Below are 24,868 nucleotides of genomic sequence, written 5' to 3' on the forward strand. Positions count from 1 at the left end.
ATGGGAGATGCGATAATTCATCTTTATGTTGACAAAACCAGTCCTGGACGATGAGAGCTGTGTGAACAGGGCTCTTGTAATCTTGGAAGACAGCACCATAACCGAATCCCTGCGATGTTTCGCTATCAGCAAAAAGTTGGAAACATTGCAAAACATAACTCATCCGAACAAATTAGTTTCTTCCATTACCCCAGTGTCAAGGTTTTACGACTTCGGCATCACATTATCCTGTTACGGGCATTTGCGTCACTGATGAGTGGTTTTGAAGTTCCAGCTCACTATGTATTGCACAGCTTATTATGCCCCCTTCATGTCGTTTTGGTGCTGACAGTGTTCTCGAGTGTAACATTCAGTTCTGCAGTGACTTTTGCAGCTGTCACCCTCTTATTTTCCATCACAATCCTCTTCAAGGATCACATGTCACATCACTTAATACACATTTTCACCTGCCTTATGAAGTAGTGGATGATGTTTTTCCACTTTCCTTGTATATGGTAAAAATATTTAATGTGGTGTCTATTGGAAATACCAAACACTTCGGTTACCATCATTTTGGCAGCACCCACCCGCACAAGCACCAACAATTTGCCATGCTCTAATTCACTTACCTCCCGCGTAATGCACTCACAAGTACAAAGAACACTGTTCTGATCATGATGGATACTTGTAACGTGTTGAAGGCATTGCACAGATGGTGTTTGTGGTCAAATATACTGTAGCAAGCTACAGGTTTGGCTAGCATCTGCATTTATGTTCAAGCAAGCATTTCCTGTGGCGTCTCATTTTGTTCAACCAGTTTTTGGCCACTACAAACATGTGGAACAATTAATCCAATACCACCATTATCAGCATCTCTTCCTATGTTGATCCCAAATATTTCCTGGGAATGCAAATTCATGTATACCCAGAAAATTTAGAGTACTTCACAGTGCAGTGTTTTTGCACTCCTCTATAAAAACAGGAATAACAAGAGGTAGTGTATATTGCTAATACAAACGAAATGAGACCTAGTGATGGGGAATGAGCATCACCAAAAACGCCCATCAGTGAACTATGAACAACAGTGTAGGAAGTGGATGATAATGATTAGCACCATCCGTATCCCTGTACAGCAACTATGTGAAGAAAGTGAACTATAAGGTGTTTCTATGAGCAGTTAAAGCCTTTTGAGGGAACCACAACAATTCTTAGTAGCAACTAACAAGATTCTGGCAACGGTGGTTCCAATATATCACAAATACCAAAGGTGCAATGAGAAGAAGCTTTATTTCTGATGTGACAATATCACCAAAAATGGCATTATGACATGAATGCGCAGTGTAACTGCACAACAGAACAGTTAGAGGATCTTGAAATTATTTCTGCAACTGAATAAAAACACAACAAAATGTATACACACCAACAATGACCATAAACTCAATGCTGAAAATGGAGAAACATAATGATTAACTTTCTTAATAAAACAAAAATGTGTTAGATTTGGAGACAGTGTCTCAAGGGAAGATTATAACACTGACAGAAGATTTATGAAGAGAAACAAGCACAAAAACACTTAATACTCTAAGTCGCTGGATGTTTACAACTGATTCATACAATACGGGACCAAATTCTAACTTTAAATAATAAGAAGTAGATACAAGGGGGGATACAAAAGTAACCAGAATCGTAATGCTGCACATCGTGTACTTGTAGTAGCCAGTTGCGCCGCTAGAGGGTTGTAGTAGGAGCTCTGCTGAGTCATTCTGCCACGCAGAGTCACCCAACAGTGAGAAGTGTGGTTTCCTTGGCAGTTCTTTGAGTGTGCGTACAGTGCAGACGACACGAGGAAATGGCTAGTTCTTACGAACAATGTGCGGCAGTGAAGTTTTGTTTCTTGCTTGCAAGAACGCAGCAGAAACTGTTGCGGTTATTCAGACAGCCTACAAAGACCATGCTCTTAGTAAAACACAAGTGTACGAATGGTTTTCTCGGTTTAAAAAGGGAGAAATGGTGGTTGAAGATCAGCCCCGTTCTGGTCGACCTTCCACTGCTCGAAGTGAAGACATCATTGACAAAATCCGTGATCTCATCAGTGAAGATCGAAGCAGACAACTGACCAACTCGAGAACTTGTCCAGGTTGTCCTGGAGCTCAATTCAGCGCATCTTGACCATCGATTTGGGATGCGAAGAGTGGGAGCAAAATTCGTGCCAAAGCTTCTTACCGGAAATCAAAAGGATCGTCGCGTTCAAGCCTGTCTCAAAATGAAGGACGCATTCAAAGATGAAAACCAGACAATAACCAACAATTCTATTTGGAGGTTATGAACTGCTTCGCACAAGTTTTTTGCGAAAAAGTCCGACTTTGTGGGATTCTGGCATGTGGTTCCTGCATCACGATAATGCTCCCGCGCACAATCATCTCTCAGCTTTCGCCAGTTTTTCGCCTCAACAAAGACAGCTACCTTTACCCACACACCCTATTCGCCGGATTTAGCACCCTCGACTTCTTCCTATTCCCGAGGATGAAAAAGAGACTTGAGAGGGAAGCGTTTTGCAGATGTGGAAGACGTAAAACGCAATGTCATGAAAGTGCTAGCAGGTATCAAAGAGGACAAATTTAAAAGGTGCTTCGAACACTGGAATGAACGTTTGGACAATTGTATTAATGCTAATGGAGAGTACTTCAAAGGAGATTAAGGTTGTATTTCAAAACAATAAAGTATATGCTTTCTAGAAAGAAATTCCGGTTATTTTTGGGTCCCCCCTCGTATGAGGTGTGTTCAGAAAGTAAAGTGACTTTATATTTTTATGAAAAAATATGTATTTATTCATCAAGATTCATATTGTCCCCTTCAAAGCAATCCCCCGCAGATACAATACACTTGTGCCAACGCTTCTTCCAATCCTTAAAGCACTTTTTGGTACAGCTTTGAGTACTTCCAGTGATGTAGTTTTTATTTCCTCAATCATTGAAAATCATTGTCCTTTCATAGGTCTCTTCAGTTTTGGAAATAGGAAAAAGTAGCAGGGGGCCAAATCGGGTGAATATGGTGGCTGAGGCATGATTGTCATGTTCTTTTGTGTTTTGTCACCAGTTATGATCCTTTTGAGCAAATCAGGATCATCATTGATGTCATTCAAGAACTCCTAAGTGATAATTGAGAAGTTTTGGAACAAACTTTGCTGACACACATCTCATGCCCAAAACATCCAAAAACATTGCATGACACGAGGCAACTGATATGCCAACATCCTCAGCGAGTTCTCTTATGGTAATTCAATGATTTTCCAAAACAATTTTCTTCATAGCTTCGATGTTATCATCCGCTGTTGATGTGCTGGGGCGTCCAGAGCGAGGTTCATTATTGGCATCTTCTCAGCCATCTTGGAAGATGCTTGTACCACTCGTAATTTTTTTTTTTTTTTTTTAATTTCTTACAGCAGACTCACCATATGCCACTGCCAACATTTCAAGTGTTTTACAGCACTTGATTCCATTTTCACACAAAGTTTGATGCAAAATCTTTGCTCCAATTTTTATAATAACCGAAAATCACCAAGCACACTAAAACATGTCTAACCTTTCTATCTGTCAAAAACAAATGAACTATTCTGTATGCTTGAAACTGTTAACATATGTCCGGGACATGTGCACCAACAGAACAAAAAGAGATTTATAATTAAATGTACATTGCCTGCGCAATTTGATAAGTCACCTTACCTTCTGAACAGTCGTCACATTTTTATGCACATGCATCAACAACTAACATTGCAGCATAGTTCCAGGCCACTGGAGACAGGACATCACAGCAGTAAGACATTCAATCAGACTTTTTAATTCTGGCAGTGATTTTACACACATTAAGCAAGGCGTAAGAGCCACCATAGTTAGGTAATGATTTTACAGCCAGCAGACGTGCTAAGGGGTAGCAGGTTAAACATTTTGACAGTTAGGCTCTACGGCTGATGCTATAACTAACAAGAACAGAAATGTCAAAAAGGCAGCATATACTATTGTAAAAACAGTTTTTCTAGTATATGTTGAATTTTTAGTTAGTCAACCTGGCAGATCTCTACAACTACTTGTAAGAAGGTTATACAAAAATATATATAATGGAAGGTGTTTGTAACACTTCATCTTACAATTGAGGCATTAAGTTGTCGATAGGCACTTACAAAAGGTCGGACATTGCTAACTTTCGGGTGAGGACCGAAAGTTGTGTAGTAACCAGAAGCATTTGGCAAAATAACTGCAGACCATCTCCTCCTAGTATTAAATTATATCCTGTACTCAGTTACAGTGACATCTAATACACGTGATGGAGAAAATTTATTGCCTAATAAACTATAATTAATGTTGCTATAAACTGTTAATACCTGGGCAGATAGAGAGGACCCGTGCAGACATAAACATTTTTATATATTTTAGTCAATCTGCGAACATGTTTCTCCAAACGGTTCCATGAATTTCTATTGAAACCAACACCAACTTGAGGTGCAATGTTTGACAAAAAGAATGTTTGATCAACATAGGTCTGACTACTTCGATGATTCCCTGCAGCAGCAAGATGGCCCCTGTCATATCCACTGCCCTTGTAATCCTTGTTGGTTGACCTGGAAAAATAAGTGCCAAAGAAAAAGTCATGAAAATACAATGGTACCCAACAAATATTTAAGGACTTTTAACATAACAAAAAACACTGAGCTTGTAGTGCACATTACTACTTTTATCCTTTCCCTTAACTAACTACTAAACAGTACAACTATTTTACTTTGTCCATAATGGACTCTCTATTAAGGGCTGCAACTGATTAGACGGTACTTCACATTTTTCATGATTATGTAGCAATGCCGTGTGGGACTTTGTATTTGCTTTACTGAAGGCATCAAGTAGCTGAAACAAATTTAGTACCTTAAGCCTAGTAAAATATTTCTGTGGTAATGTAATTATAAAAATCATATTTTTAATGGCAATATTATGAGTAGGCTAGATTGCTACTGACCTTATAGAAGAGGTGTTGTTGAGTCACAGATAGGCACAACAAGAAGACTGCTAAACAAGTAAGATTTCGGCCAAAAGGGCTTCTTCTGAAGTACACTCCCCCCCCCCCCCCACATACACACACATTCATTCACAACATAACTCTCACATACATGACCACTGTCTCCGGCTGCCGAGACCAGACTGCAAGCAACTGCACACGATGGGAGAAGAAATCTGGGTGGTGGGAGTAAGGAGGAGGCTGAGGCGGGAAGGGGGAGGCATAGGAGGATAGGAGTGGGGGGCAGTAAAGTGCTGCTTGTGGGAGCATACGGGACATGGTGGGGAGAGGGTAGGGCAGGTAGGTGCAGTCATCAGGTTAGACACTGTGTGGGACAAGAGGGGGGGGGGGGGGGGGGGGGGGGTAGAAAAAAAGGAAAGAAGTAAAAGAGACTGTGATTGTGTTGGTGGAACAGAAGGTCATATAGCGCTGGAGTGGGAAAAGGGAAGGGGGATAAGTGGGTGAAGTACAATGAGTAACCTTCGTCAGTTACTGTCCTTCACCTAACTATGTCTTTCCCTGTTCCCACTCCAGCACTACACAGCCTTCTATTCCACCAACACACAGTCTTTTTATTTCTCTCCTTTCCCACTCCCCTCCCCCCCCCCCCCCACCTCACCCCACCCCCACCCACCTAGAGTCTAACCTGATGACTGCACCTACTCACCCTCCCCTCTTCACACCATGCCCCTGTATGCTCCCCAGACAGCACTTTACCATTCCCCACCCCTACCCTGCGATCCCTCCCACTGTCCAACCTCCTCCTCCTCCTTCCCCCTATTACCCAGATTGCTTCTGCAGTCAGGTCTTGGAGGCCAGAGACAGTGGTCATGTTTGTGTGTGTACACTCCAGGTGAAGGCCTTCTGGCCACAAGCTTACTGCTGACAAGTCTCTTTTTGGTGTCTGTCTGGGACTCAACGTCTCCACTATATGGTGAGTCGCAATACATCCTTTTCATAATATTGTCATCATTCAATCCTGGATTTCCCACTGTTTTACACATTTTTAAAACTGTACAGCCCAACTGAGGAGTGCAACTTAGTAGCAGATGAGTTTGCTTCCTCCTCCTCCTCCTCCTGATCTCTCTTCAGTTTCTGACTGAAGGGTCCTTTCTGATCTTCTGTTACAGTTCTTTTGGTAGTTCTCAGTTTGACTACAAACTGGCGAATCTCAACAAGAATTCTAAATGTACATCTATCCTTTACCATATCACTTGTGATGCCAAGATGATCTTCAATTTCAAGTAGTCAAGATAGATAATTCTTTTAGTGATCTAATGATTGTAGCAGGCTTCAAAGCCCCAACAGAACGTATCTCAGCTCTGGTAGACCAACACCTCCAACCTATGACCCGCAGAATCCCATCCTACATCAAAGACACAAACCTCTTCCTAGAACACCTCAAATCCATTCCCACTCCTCTCCCACCTGAAACCTTTCTTGTCGTCATAGAGGCTACATCCCTTTACACACACATACCCATGGTCTCTCTGCCCTTGAGCACTACCTCTCCCAACGCCCACCTGAAGGTCTTCCAAAAACCTCATTCCTTATCACACTTACCAACTTCATCCTCACCCATAATTACTTCACTTTTGAAGGCCAGACCTACATACAAATCAGGGGAACGGCCATGGGAACCAGGATGGCTCCGTCCTATGCCAACCTCTTCATGGGCCGCATGGAGGGGGCTTTCCTGAAGACCCAACAGCTGCTTCCCCTGGCCTGGTATCGGTTTATAGATGACATCTTTGTGGTCTGGACTCATGGCAAAGAAACACTCCTTAATTTCCTCCATAACCTCAACTCCTTCTCGAATCTGAATTTCACCTGGTCCTTCTCCAAAACCCAAGCCACCTTCCTGGATGTTGACCTTCATCTTGTTGAAGCTCACATCCTCACCTCTGTCCATATCAAACCCACAAACAAACAACAGTACCTTCACTTTGATAGCTGCCATCCATTCCACATCAAACGCTCCCTTCCCTACAGCCTAGGTATTCATGGCAAACATATCTGCTCCAGTGACGAATCCCTCACCAATTACACCAATAACCTGACCAGTGCTTTCCTCTCCTGCAGACCTTGTCCACAAACAGATCTCCCGAGCAATACCATCCTCCCCGACCAACAACAATGTTCCTACCCCCCAGACCACACAGCAGCATCCCCCTTGTCACCCAATATTATCCTGGCCTCGAATACATCAACAAATTACTCTGCCAGGGATATGACTTTCTCAAGTCAACCCCTGAAATGAGATCATCCCTTGACAAAATTCTCCCCACACCACCCAGAGTTGCCTTTCGTCGCCCCCCTAACCTCTGTAACATCCTTGTCAAACCCTACAATATTCCCAGACTACCTTCTCTACCCAGCAGTTCCTACCCCCGTAACCAGCCCCGCTGCAAGACCTGCCCCATGCATCCCCCGACAACCACCTACTCCAGCCCCGCTACTGGTAAAACGTACACAATTCAAGGCAGGGCCACATGTGAAACAACACGTCATTTATCAGCTGACATGCCTGCACTGCACAGCCTTTTACATTGGTATGACAACAACTAAACTGGCTGAGCGCATGAACGGACACAGACGAACTGTCCGCCTAGGAGATGTCCAATACCCAGTAGAAGAGCATGCCCTCCAGCATAATTCTAGGGACCTAGGAACCTGCTACACCGTATGTGCCATTTGGCTTCTCCCACCCAACACCAGTCCCTCTGAACTGCGGAGATGGGAACTTGCACTCCAACACATCCTTTCATCTTGAATGCATCCTCTTTGGTTCGAAGCTGGCACAGTACCTACAGTAGAATATCTTTGGCTTCCCTCTGACAACAATGCCTCCATCCTTGCTACCATCCCTGTTTTCCTTTCCCTGCTGCTTCATAACCTGGGTTGTGAGTAACTGAATCCACTTTCCCTTCTTCCCTTTCTTCCCCCTCTCCCCTCCCTGATGAAGGAACAAAGTTCCGAAAGCTAGGAACGTAAATTTTCTGTTCTGTTTTGTGTATCTATCGGCTGTACTGAGCTGAGGTAAGTACTGGCCAGCCCCTCTATCTCTTTGTTAGTAATTCTTTTAGTGAGCTTAACAACATTCATTCTCAGAATGCGATTATAAAACAATAGTCGTGTCATTTCTGGACGTGTCAGATTTTCTTAGGACGCTTACGTAATACCTGTGATTTCCTTTATAGCCAAATTCCGCCAAAGAAGTCTGGACTTTCCTTGTGGCTCTGTCTTAAATTATTGATCTTCATACAGTTATCAAAGTCTATGAATCAGTTGTGTGTGTAATGCCTGTGATTTGATTAAATTGTTATAGCATCTTTGTTTTGAGTTCCAGGATACTGATTTTTCATTATACCTGCTCTGACGTGATGTTAATATTTGTTTGACAAGTTCTGTAGCTTTTCCAACTACAATGAATTCTTCTAATATCTTGGGCAGTGTCGGTCTATTGGATCTCTTTGTCTATAAAGAGATACCACCAGTTGCCTACATTTGCGAATCTGCAAGGAGGTTTTGAGGGTGAGAATTTTTTCTTTACAGGCTATGCCTTTCCTGAATTCTGCCTGATGTTCATCAATGACATTGTTAGTTCATGTCTCAAGTCACTTGTGTAAGACTCTTGATAATATTTTGTGAGTAGGCTTAACTGGTAGCAGGGAAATTGATATTTATGTCCATTTTATCACCTTTTTGGACCGCCTCTACAGCTGCGTGATCAGCATAGATAGCTGCCATGTGAAGGGCATAGGTTTGATTAACGGTGCCACCAAGGCATTTTCCTTGTTGGGAAGACTGTCACGGGTTGAACTCTGCCTCATGATGCCAACTGAAGAGCTACTTGACTGAATAGTAGTGGTTCCATGGTCCAGAAAGTCTGCAAAACAGCCACAAGAGTTGTGTACTGACCAGATGCCACTCCACACTGCACCCACATCACTCCAAGGCAGAGGATGACAACGCTTGGTAGATGTCTCTTGGGCCTTCACAACCTAGACGAGGAGCTCTTTATTTATTTTATGCATATATCTTCTATCCAGCACATAAATCACACACAAAAATCTTTTTGCATGTTAGTTTTACAACTCACAAGTTCAAGTTATTTAAATTTTTACATGAACTGGATGCCACATGATGAATATTTGCAAATTTAAGTAAAAATGGGTTATATAATTTGATACCGTATACTTGAACTTATTGTACAATTAGGTGGAAGTGTTACGGATTTTCCAGCACAAATTGCTGTGTGAATGAGTAAAAGCAGTTGTGCTGCAGGTTAAACCTCACAGCTTCTTTTTATTTATTTATTTTTATCATTTAAACCAGAAACATATTATGTCTGTGTAATCTGGCACATGGTACATAGTTTTGTTCCTGTGTGATGTACATCTTTTCCCGCATCAGCTGATGTTGCAATGTGTGACTGAAGTAACTGAACTTTTACTATAGTATTGCATAACTGAGTAACCAGCAATACCATGCACCCCCCCCCCCCCCTCAAAAAAAAAAAAAAAAGGTTTCTTTCTGTTTTATTCAATTAAATATAGATGGCATAAGTTTCTTTGATTTACTCGTCTTTGTTAGTTTACACCTTGATTCATTTCATCTCCCTGAAGGTTCTTCTTCACAGGGCTATCTACAGAAAACAATGAATGAATGGAAAATATTGTTCTGAGTAAAATAGTCTCTTTCCTCAGCACTCTTCTTTAACAAATATAACTACTCCAATTTTTGTTTATCAGTTTCTGTGAGCCATGGAACACATCAGTGCATAGTTTACAGAATGCTGATCAGAAAATTTATAAACACCAAAGTTAAATAATGAATAAAATATGAAAAAAATTTAGGAGCATGCAAGTAGATAACACACTACAGAGAAAAGTTCTGAACTACTGCAAGCAACTCCTGTTAGGATAGGAGGAGTGCGCCATAAGGAAACTTTTGAACATGGATTTCAACACATCAGGTTCATCACTCCAATTTTCAGTTTTGATGGAAGATTGTTGAAAATTAAAGCTGCTGAATAGTGCACACCTTTCTCTCTTATCCACAAGGATATTATTTTTCTGTCTAGAATTCACCAAGTGAATTCGCAGTTCGTTGTGAACAAGTCAATATTGTCAATACTGTCTGTGTCAGAGACAGTAGAATTCATTCTTACAGTAAATATAACATTCACTCTCTGCACAAGATCCAGAATGTGATACTTCCAAGAACACCTTCCCTCTACCCTCAGTCCTAAGAATTTAAAATGGTCAACATCGCCAAGAGTTTGGCAACCCAGAGTTTCATGTCACGTACTTATGCATTGCATTTTGTTGCAGTTAAGTGTTAAGCCTAGTTTACACAACACCAGATGGGACTGCCAAAACTTCCATTTCACCCAACTACAGCACACTCAAAACGATGAAACTGAAGTGTACACTCTGATGGTGTTGTGTTTACAGACATATGCGAAACTACTTGTTTGCAACTTGTTGCATGGGACGAGTGTCACAAGCCAGTGTCATGTAAACTGGGCTTTAATCCATTCTCTGAAAGCCACAAGCTGGTGTTACCTATTTTCCTAATGGCAACATCATTTATATTACAGTACACACCTTTCACCAATAAAACTTGTGTCATTTACAAAAAGAAAAATATTTGAGCTATCTGTCATATTTAGCAGTAGACACAGAGACATACTGCAAAAAGCAAGGGATGGAGAAATGAACCTATATTTTCCATGGCCCATTAGATTCAAATCTCTCCTGTTTATTGACACTAAACGCCAAACATCAGCCTCCTACATTCTACATATTTTCCATAATCCCATAACATTCAACCTTACATGAAGTATTACATGGTGTAGATAATTTAATGTTTTTACTGTCCTCAGGCTATCATGTTGCTGTTGTGGTCGTCAGTCCTGAGGCTGGTTTGAAGCAGCTCTCCATGCTACTCTATCCTGTGCAAGCTTCTTCATCTCCCAGTACCTACTGTAACCTACATCCTTCTGAATCTGCTTGGCGTATTTATCTCTTGGTCTCCCTCTACGATTTTAAACCTCCACACTGCCCTCCAATGCTAAATTGGTGATCCCTTGATGCCTCAGAACATGTCCTACCAATTGATCCCTTCTTCTAGTCACGTTGTGCCACAAACTTCTCCCCAATCCTATTCAATACCTCCTCATTAGTTATGTGATCTACCCATCTAATCTTCAGCATTCTTCTGTAGCACCACATTTCGAAGCTTCTATTCTCTTCTTGCCCAAACTATTTATCGTCCATGTTTCACTTCCATACGTGGCTGCACTCCATACAAATACTTTCAGAAATGACTTCCTGACACTTAAATCTATACTCGATGTTAACAAATTTCTCTTCTTCAGAAACGCTTTCCTTGCCATTGCCTGTCTACATTTTATATCCTCTCTACTTCGTCCATCATCAGTTATTTTGCTCCCCAAATAGCACAAGTCCTTTACTACTTTAAGTGTCTTATTTCCTAATCTAATACCCTCAGCATCTCCTGACTTAATTTGACTACATCCCATTATCCTCATTTTGCTTTTGTTGATGTTCATCTTATATCCCCCTTTCAAGACACTATCCATTCCGTTCAACTGCTCTTCCAAGTCCTTTGCTGTCTCTGACAAAATTACAATGTCATTGGCGAACCTCAAGGTTTCTATTTCTTCACCACGGATTTTAATACCCACTCCGAATTTTTCTTTTGTTTCCTTCACTGCTTGCTCAATATACAGATTCAATAACATCGGGGAGAGGCTACAACCCTGTCTCACTCCCTTCCCAACCAATGCTTCCCTTTCATGCCCCTCAACTCTCGTAACTGCCATTTGGTTTCTGTACAAATTGTAAACAGCCTTTCGCTCCCTGTATTTTACCCCTGCCACCTTCAGAATCTGAAAGAGAGTATATTCCAGTCAACATTGTCAAAAGTTTTCTCTAAATCAACAAATGCTAGAAAAGTAGGTTTGCCTTTCCTCAATGTAGCTTCCAAGATAAGTCGTAGGGTCAGTATTGCCTCACGTGTTCCAATATTTCTACGGAATCCAAACTTATCTTTCCCGAGGTCGGCTTCTACTAGTTTTTCCATTCGTCTGTAAAGAATTCGCATTAGTATTTTGCAGCTGTGACTTATTAAACTGATAGTTCGGTAATTTTCACATCTGTCAACACCTGCTTTCTTTGGGATTGGAATTATTATATTCTTCTTGAAGTCTGAGGGTATTTCGCCTGTCTCATACATCTTGCTCACCAGATGGTAGAGTTTTGTCAGGACTGGCTCTCCCAAGGCTGTCAGTAGTTCTAATGGAATGTTATCTACTCCCGGGGCCTTGTTTCGACTCAGGTCTTCCAGCGCTCTGTCAAACTCTTCACGCAGTGTCGTATCTCCCATTTCATCTTCATCTCCTGTCTTCCACTTCCATAATATTGTCCTCAAATACATCACCCTCGTATAGACCCTCTGTATACTCCTTCCACCTTACTGCTTTCCCTTCTTTGCTTAGAACTGGGTTTCCATCTGAGCTCTTGATATTCATACAAGTGGTTCTCTTTTCTCCAAAGATCTCTTTAATTTTCCTGTAGGCAGTATCTATCTTACCCCTAGTGAGATAAGCCTCTACAGCCTTACATTTGTCCTCTAGCCATCCCTGCTTAGCCATTTTGCACTTCCTGTCGATCTCATTTTTGAGACGTTTGTATTCCTTTTTGCCTGCTTCATTTACTGCATTTTTATATTTTCTCCTTTCATCAATTAAATTCAATATTTCTTCTGTTACCCAAGGATTTCTACTAGCCCTCGTCTTTTTACCTACTTTATCCTCTGCTGCCTTCACTACTTCACCCCTCAAAGCTACCCATCCTTCTTCTACTGTATTTCTTTCCACCATTCCTGTCAACTGTTCCTTTATGCTCTCCCTGAAACTCTGTACAACCTCCGATTTAGTCAGTTTATCCAGGTCCCATCTCCTTAAATTCCCACCTTTTTGCAGTTTCTTCAGTTTTAATCTACAGTTCATAACCAATAGATTGTGGTCAGCGTCCACATCTGCCCCTGGACATGTCTTACAATTTAAAACCTGGTTCCTAAATCTCTGTCTTACCATTATATAATCTATCTGAAACCTGTCAGTATCTCCCGGCTTCTTCCATGTATACAACCTTCTTTCATGATTCTTAAGCCAAGTGTTAGGTATGATTAAGTTGTGCTCTGTGCAAAATTCTACCAGGCGGCTTCCTCTTTCATTTCTTACCCCCAATCCATATTCACCTACTATGTTTCCTTCTCTCCCTTTTCCTACCACCGAATTCCACTCACCCATGACTATTAAATTTTCGTCTCCCTTCACTATCTGAATAATTTCTTTTATTTCATCATACATTTCTTCGTCATCTGCAGAGCTAGCTGGCATATAAATTTGTACTACTGTAGTAGGCGTGGGCTTCGTGTTTATCTTGGCCACAATAATGCATTCACTATGCTGTTTGTAGTAGCTTACCCGCAATCCTATTTTTTTATTCATTATTAAACCTACTCCTGCATTGCCCCTATTTGACTTTGTATCTATAACCCTGTATTCGCCTGACCAAAAATCTTGTTCCTCCTGCCACCGAACTTCACTAATTCCCACTATATCTAACTTTAACCTATCCATTTCCCTTTTTAAATTTTCTAACCTACCTGCCCAATTAAGGGATCTGACATTCCACACTCCAATCTGTAGAATGCCAGTTTTCTTTCTCCTGATAACGACGCCCTCTTGAGTAGTCCCCGCCCTGAGATCCGAATGGGGGACTATTTTACCTCCGGAATATTTTACCCAAAAGGACGCCATCATCATTAACCATACAGTAGAGCTGCATGCCCTCGGGAAAAATTACGGCTGTAGTTTCCCCTTGCTTTCAACCATTCGCAGTACCAGCACAGCAAGGCCGTTTTGGTTAGTGATACAAGGCCAGATCAGTCAATCATGCAGACTGTTGCCCCTGCAACTACTGAAAAGGCTGCTGCCCCTCTTGTCTGGCCTCTCAACAGATACCCCTCCGTTGTGGTTGCACCTACGGTACGGCTATCTGTATCGCTGAGGCACGCAAGCCTCCCCACCAACGGCAAGGTTCATGGTTCAGCCTATCATATAGCCTGATAATGTTTCACACGCAAAAGAATAAATTGCATTTTCAGTTGATACCCCTTTCTTGAAGGCAAACCATGAGTCTGGCAGCAAATTATAACACCCCACTCAGATTTAGCGGTAAAATGGCCCAGTGGATAGCCCATCATAAACTGAACACACATCAAGCATCGAAACAGGAAGAAAGTGTAATGAACTATGAAAAAAGAGCAAAATAGGAACATTGAACAGTCCAAGCTCAAGATGTGCAACACTGAGCGAATTCCAAGAACTATGACATTGTGGTTGTGCTGTCACAGTACTAGACTGTAAACTGGGAGATCTGTGTTCAAATCTCCCTTGTATCCCATTTGTATTACCCCCTGCCCCCACAAAATTATTATCTTTCCATCTCGCCACTGACGTACCGAGTTACTGGTTATATAAGTCATGTCACAAGAACACATTATCTTCACAAGTAAATGTGATGACTAGTGAAAGCAAGCCAGGTACCTCATCAACCTCTCACAGAAAAGAAAACAACAAATAAACAGTTGTGAACTATGTTACAACAAAGGAATTCAAGAGTCAAAACTTCCAAAACAGAACACAAGAGTCAAATGTGGTACTTGTGTACAATAAATAGGAAGTATGTATGTTCAGAGGTCTTTTCGTTACCTCTTGCTGTTGCAAACTGATGTTATACCATGACACAAGCACAAATTTGACTACAGCGAACACAAGTCAACGGTTGGACAGACAGTTCATAATTTTGTGAAAAAAAATTATGGAGTACAGGGGAGATTTGAACATGGATCTCCCCCTTCACAGTCCAATATTGTGACCACATAACCATGACACCCTAGCTATACAAATTTACTCACTGTAGCACATCTTGAGCTTGGACCGTTCACAGTTCCTGTTTTGCTCCTTTTTCCACAGTTTAGTACATCTTCTTACTGTTTTCATCTTGATCTGTGTTCAATTTTGGTTGGGCTATCCACTATTCTATCTCATCTCTAAATCTGAGGGGGATGCAATAGGGGGGTTCCCCTTGTGAGAAGGTCCACGACTCTCCTATTCTCCTATGCATTGCTTTCTTACAAAATTTTTGAAAATGTTGGTCGCAAAGAAATTGGTCAGTAACTATCTAAAATCTCCCCCTTTTCATAAAACTGGTTTCATTAAAGAGTACTTCAATTTGTCCAAAAACTCACACTACCTCCAAGGTTCACTGCACAAGTGACTGAATACAAAAATAATTTATGTGATTTTTCTAAACCTACTTGAAAAGTCATCATATGCATGGGAGTCTTCATTCTTTAGTGATTTAATAATAGATTCAGTTTCATCTTAGCTTTTTTTCACATAGCTGCATGTAATATTGTTGTCTCAAAGCACAAGCTTTTACATATTAAGCTGTACCAATAAAATGTTGATCTAACTTGCCAACTACTCAGAAAAAGTGATTGCGAAATATTCAACACAGCTCTGGTGGATAAGTAAATGGCTTCATTCTCTCACAAGAGAAGCTGAAGTAGTTCAGCATCCTCATTTTGCCCTAATACTTCTTTCACAATTAATCACACAGTTTAATTTCGTTCTGAGAGCTTTCTATTCCCTTCAGTGTATCATTCCTGAGCGTTTTCCAGAAACATCTGTAGCAAAATTCTCATACTGGGCTCTGACAGCCCTTCAGGTCGTGATACTGCTCCTGATTCCTCCTCAACAGAAAATCTGTGGGCTTATTTTCAAGTTATTTGTTCACTGCCCTGTGATACACTACGCCAGCCAAAATGCAGCATCACTGTGAATGCTGTTTTCAAACATGGGAAGAGTGGGTTGATGTTTGAAAGCGGCTGACTACTGTCTAATGATTGGCACCTGGTGTAAATCAGTGCATTAGAAGAACTGTTGGAAGGCTTCCTGTACATGGTGGACAGGGACCAGCGAGGACTCCGCTTGTTGTACCAATCCCTCTAACCAACAAGTCTGAAACAAACTGAGACAATTCAACCTATATCACCTCTTTTGTGGAAAACTGTTCTGTCTGGTGCCAGGAGGAGGCAAATGCAAAAGAGTAAGGGTCTATTAACCATCGGCTGTTCAAACATACAGTGAATTATGGTAACCCTTAGGGAAATGGCAACAAGGGGCAGGAAAGAACACCAGGTGCATCCAGCGTGTGTACCTGGGTGCCTCATTCAACATGTTGAAGAGGCCATTCCAGCAGCCACTGAGGAAACAGAGTGCAACTACCTGCAGACTATGCGCACGTTGGAACAAATGATGCCTGTTGTCTGGGCTCCAAGGTTTGGGTCATTCCAGTCGCTTGCAGAGGAGGTTGAGAAGAAAGGTCTTGCGCATGAAGTTTCAATGAAGCTCATGATTTGCAGTATTGTCCCCAGAACTGATCATGGCCCTTTAGTTCCGAGTCAAGTGGAAGGACTGAATCAGAGACTTAGAAGTTTCTGTGACTTGCTGGACTTGCTCCATACGGTTGAGAACTCTAGGAGCCTCCTAAATGGGTCAGGTGTGCACTACACATCAAAGACTGCTACTCAGGTAGCTGACTGTGTTGGCTGCACACAAGGGTTTTTAGATTAGCAACTCTCCATTCAATCCAGATAATGATAGCTGTGACCCAGAGGTATCAGTGTGAGATCAAAAGAAATGCTCCCCACAGTGGGAGTATTAAAACCCTAATGGTGACTGCCAAAGCACTTGCAACAAAGTGCCAACAGTGTGCAGTGCTCATGAAAAGCAATGAAGCTCACATAATACTAGATAAAGAAATTTGCTTGAAACCTGAAAGTTAGAGCAGTGAGACTTCTGGAGAAAATTTAATTGTACATTGAAAGAACAGGCAAATGGGGAATGGAGGTGGTGTATTTGTTGCAGCAGACAGGAAACCCAAATCCACCAAGATAGAAATTGAAGCTCCATGAGAGATTGTTTGGGCAAGACTTAATATCAGGGATAGGCATAAAATAATTGGATCCTTCTATTGCCCACCACAGTCATCTCCTCATGTAGTAACAAAAAAAATTTGGAAAACACCTCTCTTCACATGTATGTAAGTTCCCAAATCATACTGTAATCATTGATGGAGACATTTATCCGACAATTAATTGGTAAAATTATAGTTTTGTTGGCAGTGGGCTTGATAAGACATCCTGTGAAACAGTAGTAAATGCCTTTTCTGAAAACTACCTAGAACAGATAGATATGAACATTCCTCATCATGGAAACTTACTGGATCTAATGGTAACAAACAGACATGACCTCGTTAAGAATGTGCACATTGAAAGTGGTCTCTATAACCATGAAGCAGTTGTGGCAACAATGATTCAAAAAAAAAGGGAAAAAGAGATATATGTTCAGTGAACTAGATAAAAAAAAAAAAAAAAAAAAAACAACTGTAGTGTCATAACTCAGTATGGAACACGAAACTTTCAGCAAAGGACAGGAGCATGTAGAAGAACTACGGCATACATGATATACAGTCATTGTGAAGAAACTTCTAAATAAATGAAGATTACTCCATAATAGTCATTAAAGCATAAGGCTATAGACAGAGATATGCTGAATGAAACACATTTGGCTGTCAAGAGAGCAATTTGTGATGCCTTCCGTGACTACAGCAGCAGAATATTGTCAAATGATCTTTCACAAATCCCAAGGAATTTCTGCTCATGTGTAAAGGCTGTTAGTGGCACCTAAGTTAGTGTCCAGTCCATAGCAAATGGGACAGGAACTGGAATTGAGTGTAGCTAAGCAAAAGCTGAAATGCTTAACTCTATTTTCAAATTTTCCTTTACAAAGTAAAATCCGGGACAATTGCCACAATTTAATCCTTGTACCACTGAAAAGACGAATGAAACAACAGCTGAAGTCATTAAAATTGAACAAAGCTCCAGGGCCCAATGTAATCCCTGTCAGATTCTATACTGAATTTGCAGCTGCATTAGCCCTTCTTCTAACTGTAATCTATTGTAAATACCTCTAATGAAAACCATGCCCAGTTCTTGGAAAAAAGACGGAGGTCACACCGACCTGTGAAAAGCGTAATAGAAGCCATCTACAAAACTATCGTAAAATACCCCTGACATCAGTTTGTTGCAGAATCTTAGAACATTTTCTGAGCGCAAATGTAATGAGGTATCTTGAACAGAATGATCTCCTCAATGCCACCCAGCGTGCATTTTGAAAACATTAATCATGTGAAACCTAATTCGCACCTTTCTCACATGACAAACTGAAAGCTTCAGGTCAAGGCAATTGGGTGGACGAAGTATTTCTCGATTTCTGAAAATAATTTGACTCAGTACCCCACCTATGCTATTTGTCAAAAGTATGGCCATATGGGGTGTCAAGTGAAATTTGTGACCGGATTAAGGACTTTGTGGTAGAGAAGACACAGCATTTTACCTTAGATGGAGAGTCGTCAGATGTAGAAGTAACTTCGGGTGTGCCCCAGGGATGTGAATTTGGGACCCTTGTTGTCCCTAGTGTATTTTAATTACCTTGCACACAATAGTAATAGTTACACCAGGCTTTTTGCACATTTTGCAGTTATCTATAATGAAGTACTGTATGAAAGTAGCTGCATAAATATTCAGTCAGATCTCAATAAGATTCCAACACGGTGTAGATATTGGCAACTTGCTTTAAACATTCAAAAATGTAAAACAGTGTACTTCATTAAAAAAAAAAACATTGTATCATATGACTATAAAATCCAATGAGTCACTGTTGAAATCGGCCAACTCATACAAATACTTAGGTGTAACATTTTGTGAGGATATGGAACAGAATGATCACACAGGTTCAGTCATGGATAAAGAAGTAAGTGACTTTGGTGTACAGGTAGAATACTGGAGATGTGCACTCAATCTACAAAGGAGATTGCTTACAAATCGCTTGTGCAACTGGTTCTAGAATACTGCTCCAGTTGTGGGACACATACGAGATGGGATGAACAGAGGATACTGAACGATAAAAAAAAAATGGGGGGGCAGCACGGATGGTCACAGGTCTGTTTAATCCGTGGGAGTGTGTCACAGAGATTCTGAAGGAACTGAACTGGATGAGTCTTGAAGATGGATGTAAACCATCCCAAGAAAGACTATTAACAAAAGTTTCAAGAACAAGCTTTAAATGGTGGCTCTACGAACCTACTACAACCCTTACATATCACTCACTGAAGGATCACGAGGATAACATAAGAATGATTACTGCATGCACAGAAGCATTCCATCAGTCATTCTTCCTGCGCTCCTCACGTGAATGGAACAGGAAGAAACTCTAATAACTTGTACAATGGGACTTGCCCTGCCACACACCTCACAATGTAATGCCTTTATTATCCAAATCAATTGTTTATTAGTACTGCATATTAATGTAGGGAAGGACAAGATCAGCTGGATGTTTCCGAGGGTTATGCACAATGTTTAGGCAAGCGATCCAGTCAGGACCATCACGCATGACATGTTATGCTGTTACGTGTATTCACTGTCTGAGTCCACCCAAATTTAAATTTGGTCGGTCTTGTGCCACTATTTTTAGATGACACTCACAATTTCCTTCAATATTCTTGTTTTTCAAAACCTGCACTGTCATTACGTGATGCGCATTCTCTCAGCATTTTCCAGTTCTTGTGACTGTGATGCACACGAAATCTGAATAAACAAGACTTGTTGAAATTAAAACTTTCATCCTGGTTTATTCCATTTTCCAACATCTTTACGTCAACAGACTTCTTAATTATACTGTCCCAGGAACCCTTGGCATCTGCATCACAATACTGATCTCATCATCATTCATTTTATGATTATATATGAGACAGAGTTCTGTGACAGCTGATTTTGCTTTACTTGGGTATGTTACATATGTTCTGAGCAACTTTGAATGTTCTCATAGTCAGCACCATGTGAGCTGTGCTATAAGGGTAGGCAACTTTAAAGCAAGGTTTGCACTGTTTCTTGTATGTTTCATAATTATTCTTATAATCCCCTCCCCCCCCCAAAAAAAGACTGTTTTGGTTTGGTGTACCTTTTCCCAGCATATGATGTAGTGTCACAGTCATGAATGTATGTGAAAGTATACAGCTGTTTCAGCACCAGTGTTCTTGAGGAGATTTCTTACTACACAGCTCAGCTTTGCAAGTTTTGAATTTGGGGATGATGTGAAATCTTCACATCAGATTTTCTTGAATTTGAATCCCAAAAAATTTAGTTTTGTTAACAGCACAACCCTTCTGTTACCTGTATTTTTGATTTCTTGTGTAGGTTACAGATTCCTAGGATAAATTACTAATTTGTTTCTGGAATACTACTATGACACTTTTATAATATCTTTTGAAGTCTAATTTCTTTGTTTTTCTCTTCAGTCTATACACCACCACCATAAAGAAACTCAGACGGCAACTTCGTTGCTATGACAATTGGGGGACCACCTCAACAAATGCGCAACAATTTTGAACTGCAATGTTATGGGGTAACTCAACTTTAAGAAATGTAGTGTTTATTGCTAAACAAATATGCTGTAAGAATAATGTGTGATGCTCACCCATCATCATCTTGTAGGGCTCTGTTAACAGAGTTTCACATTCTGACTTCTGCCTCACCCTATATTTATTCTCTCATGAAGGTTCTTGTAAACAGTCCACTGCAGTTCAAATGTAACAATGATATACATAATTACAATACCAAAAGAAAAAAAATGACTTCCATTACTCCACATTAAGGATGTCTTTAGTATAAAAATCGGTTCACAATGCTACCATCAAAATTTTAACCTATTGCCCAATAATGTAAAATGTCGGGCAGACAACAAAGTTAAATTTGGAAACAAACAGAAAAAATTTCTCCTTGATAACTCCTTGTATTCCATAGAAAAATTTCTAATTTTGTAATGCATAAAAGATGATGGTTAGGAATTACTAACTGGCAACAGAAAAAAAAGAAAAAAGTTAGATTATTATCAGATGTAGCCATATTTACACATAATGAATGTGTAACGTGAAAATAAAAGGGCTCATTCCACATTTTTGGCTACGATTAATCACACAAATGATTCACGGAAACTAACTGAAACAGTTAAGTGTTTGGGCCAGAAGTGGACCAAATTATTTTATTTAACATAGAATACGAAGCTACTGCCATTGGCTCACTTGTTGTTCATACTTTGCATTTTCATGGTTAAATTAAAATAAAATGTGCAAATAAAAAACAACAGGGAACAAAATAAGGGCATTAACACCACTAACACAATGGGCAACAGGATAGCAGCACCAGAAAACTATGGAAAGCTGTAGAAAGTATGTTACATACGACATTGCTAGCACTAAATAACAGTTTTAGAATTGTGCACTTTAAGCATAATATGTTTTTAAAAACTGAAGCTATCACGTGAAGTGTATGTATTGATGGTAAAAATTGGGGGGTCGACAGAAGTGTCCAATCCCACGCGTAGCCTTCGACCCATGACATAAGGGTGTTGTCGTGTGTGACGTTATGACGGCGCGGACTTTGGTTTGTGAGTGTGGCGTGTTTGTAGATGTCATCATGTTGTGGTTTGTTGTGCTCTCTGGTGGTATGTTCAGGGTTTTCGTTTGTATGGTGTAATGGGCTCAGTTTGCTTTTGCTCATTATCCAGAATTGTTAGAGTGTTGGCTGTGTTTGTAGTGGAATTCGTTTCAGTGAGTTAACGATTTTGTGTGAAGGTTAATTTAGTGTTGTTCGCTGTACGTCGTGTGGTAATTTTAGTAAAATTAATCGGTTGTAGTTTTTGTTCAGGAATGGATGTGACGGATAAAATTAACAGTGCGCAGGTCAAGGGAAGTGTTCGATCCAAATGTGTGGCTGTGTGTTGCTATTGGTATTGGGAGATGTTTTTGAGCTATATAGGCCAAGGGAAGTGTTTGCTCCTAATTTATGGGATCGGGTGCTGCTGTTGAGCTATATAGGTCAAGGGAGGTGTCCGATTCCAGATGATAATTGTGTTTAGTGGTATTTGGGGAGTTATGTGATGTCGGTTTTTCTCGTGGTTTTGTATGGGGGTGGGTGTCTAAATTTGTTTATATTTAGTTTGCCCTCCCACCCAAAAACACCTCATTTCCCGCGCTTGTCCCGTTAGTGTCATTAGGCTTTTTGTGGAAAGTGTGTGTGTTTGTTTTTTGATGTATTTTCGTCCTCATTGTGTGTACGTAGCGACTTAATATGCACCATATTGGAATCGTGGTGTACGGTTGTTTCTGCCATATTAGTGACGTCATGGGTCAAAGCAGACGGGCGGGATCGGACGCTTCCATATTTCCAAATTGGGTTTTGCACGAGTTGGAATTTCTCTCCAATGTTGAGATGAATACACAAAGAGTATAGGCCATAGAGATGCTTCTTCCATTAATTATTCATCACTGTCTGCGATTTTTTTTTCCAAAGCTGTGGATGTTACAGAATAATCTAAGCATTTGCAATCCACCACAAGTTGAGAATCAAATAAATTTTAAATTTTAACCCATGTTTTACAATTGGTGATGTTATTTGATCAATTTTGTACAACTGACACGCATACACAATTGCTCCTTCTTGAAAACTACTATTTATTACGGATACTTCCTGAAATGTAGACTGGCAAAGGCAAGGAAAGCGTTTCTGGAGAAATTTGTTAACATTAAGTATAGATTCTTTTATGTGTCAGTAAGTAGTTTCTGAAAGTATTTGTATGGAGTGTAGCCATGTATGGAAGTGAAATATGGACGATAAATAGTTTGGACAAGAGAATAGAAGCTTTCGAAATGTGGTGCTACAGAAGAATGCTGAGGATTAGGTGGGTAGATCACATAACTAATGTGGAGGTATTGAATAGAATCTGGGAGAAGAGAAATTTGTGGCACACCTTGACTAGAAGAAGGGATCAGTTGGTAGGACATGTTCTGAGGTATCAAGGGAGCACCAATTTAGTATTGGAGGACAGCATGGAGGGTAAACATAGTAAAGGCAGACCAAGGGATGAATATGCTAAACAGATTCAGAAGGATGTATGTTGCAGTAGGTACTGGGAGATGAAGAAGCTTACACAGGATGGAGTAGCTTGGAGAGCTGCATCAAACCAGTCTCTGGACTGAAGACAACAACAACAACAACAACTTACCGAAAACGTGGTTTGTTCCTTCAAAATTGCTATTTATTACGAGTACTCAATGGAAACATGAAAGAGGAAAAATTAATGGTTGTGTGATGGTAAAGGTTTCCAGGTATGAATTACAAGTTGTGTGAAATCTACTTACAGTACCTAAAGAATTTATGAATAGAGTCATCCTCCTTGAATTCGCACTTGGAACGATCTATTGCATCGTTATGCTTCACTGATTCGCGTTTTAAGTGTTCAAACACCCAATGGGCTACACGATTTCTTCGATCATAAGACAAAATGAAATCGTCAAACGATCTCACATTGTCAAGCCCTGGAAAGCCAAACCTCATGATCTGTAATGAGAGAAAATTATTTTTTCACGTGTGTAACACTTCTAAAAATTACAAATACGTGTCATAAGTACAGGACAGAAAAAACAAACATTTACCTGTGAAACTCTACTTTTTGGTACTGGCATGTTCGTCGTATTTTCATCAACTACCGTGATTTCCTTAGGAGTTATGGGAGCAGCAGCAGATACAGTTCCAAACAAAGGCACACCAGGTAGCACTGGATGGGCGGTGCTTAAACGTTTACGTTCTGACCATCTACCCCCATACCAGCCAGCTAATCCGGCGCCCGATAACAGAATGACCTCTACTGCTATATTTCTCATTTTAGCACTCTTAAGGTAAACTGTTGATACGTTTGTCAACAGGGAAAATACACAACTGTTGCTTGTTGCTTCCAAAGCGACACACGATCGATAAGCACTTCGGCTTCTTGGTTGTGACCAGCGACATAAGAAAAACGCGACAAACGCAGTAAACAATATGGCCACTACCATAAAAAGTGATGCTCTTGGCGATTTTTTCAAACGGGCTAAGCTGCAGATCAGTCGGCCACTACAACCAGGCTTTTTTTTTAAAAAAATATCACGTTTGCTGACTTCGCTAAATCACAACCAGCCTGTCACATTCCAACCTCGCACTGAACTGCAGTTCAGTCTGTCACCCACAAATAATTTTTAATGCTCTAACATTCGTTGGGGGTTGGTTTCGCCAAATAAAAAACGGTAAATATATGCACCTAAAGGTGACGCGACAGCACACATTACGACACTGGCCAAAGCTGATGTGTCGTATCTAACATTCCTCTTGATCCACAGAGCTTTCAAAGTACTGACCTCAAAATTTCACGGGAAAATGTGTAGCGAAGTTGGATTTGCAATAGCACAATTCATTATGGTTTTCTTAGTGTCCAATTTTTATAACATGCCGTTAAATTCTCTTAAATGCACCTACAAAGTGTGGTATTCGTCCGACATTTATTTACAATCCTGATACAGCTGCATACCTCCTACGTACACACAAAAGTTGCGCACGTTTCGAACATCATGTCGATGAATCACGTGACGTCACAAAGATTTAAAATAACAGGGAATATTACAGATTGAGGGGTGTAAACGGCATGCACCAGTCTCAAAAACATTGTTCTTCGACTTCAGCTGAGCAGATATTTTCGGATATAAAATTCTTAAACCACGATGTGGCAACATGTAAATATTTCCCGGCA

The 24,868-nt window shown here is 40.5% G+C and overlaps 1 protein-coding gene across 2 annotated transcripts in view; it reads right to left on the reverse strand.

The window, feature by feature from the left end:
- The window catches only part of LOC124802636 (endonuclease G, mitochondrial), a 77,810-nt gene extending 53,016 nt beyond the window's left edge, over positions 1 to 24,794 (reverse strand). Inside the window, exons 1-3 of one of the 2 annotated variants that reach the window (XM_047263535.1) lie at positions 23,742 to 24,794; positions 23,453 to 23,646; positions 4,358 to 4,594 (exon numbers count right to left, since the gene is read on the reverse strand). In XM_047263535.1, coding sequence (XP_047119491.1) covers positions 4,358 to 4,594; positions 23,453 to 23,646; positions 23,742 to 24,140 — 830 coding nt within the window. In that variant the 5' untranslated portion in view covers positions 24,141 to 24,794. The remainder of the gene's footprint in view (positions 1 to 4,357; positions 4,595 to 23,452; positions 23,647 to 23,741) is intronic. The other variant, XM_047263534.1, reaches the window with a different exon arrangement.
- Between the last annotated feature and the right edge of the window lie 74 nt (positions 24,795 to 24,868).

This window comes from Schistocerca piceifrons, chromosome 6 (genome assembly GCF_021461385.2).
Source record: "Schistocerca piceifrons isolate TAMUIC-IGC-003096 chromosome 6, iqSchPice1.1, whole genome shotgun sequence".
In the NCBI taxonomy this organism is placed as follows: Eukaryota; Metazoa; Arthropoda; class Insecta; order Orthoptera; family Acrididae; genus Schistocerca; species Schistocerca piceifrons.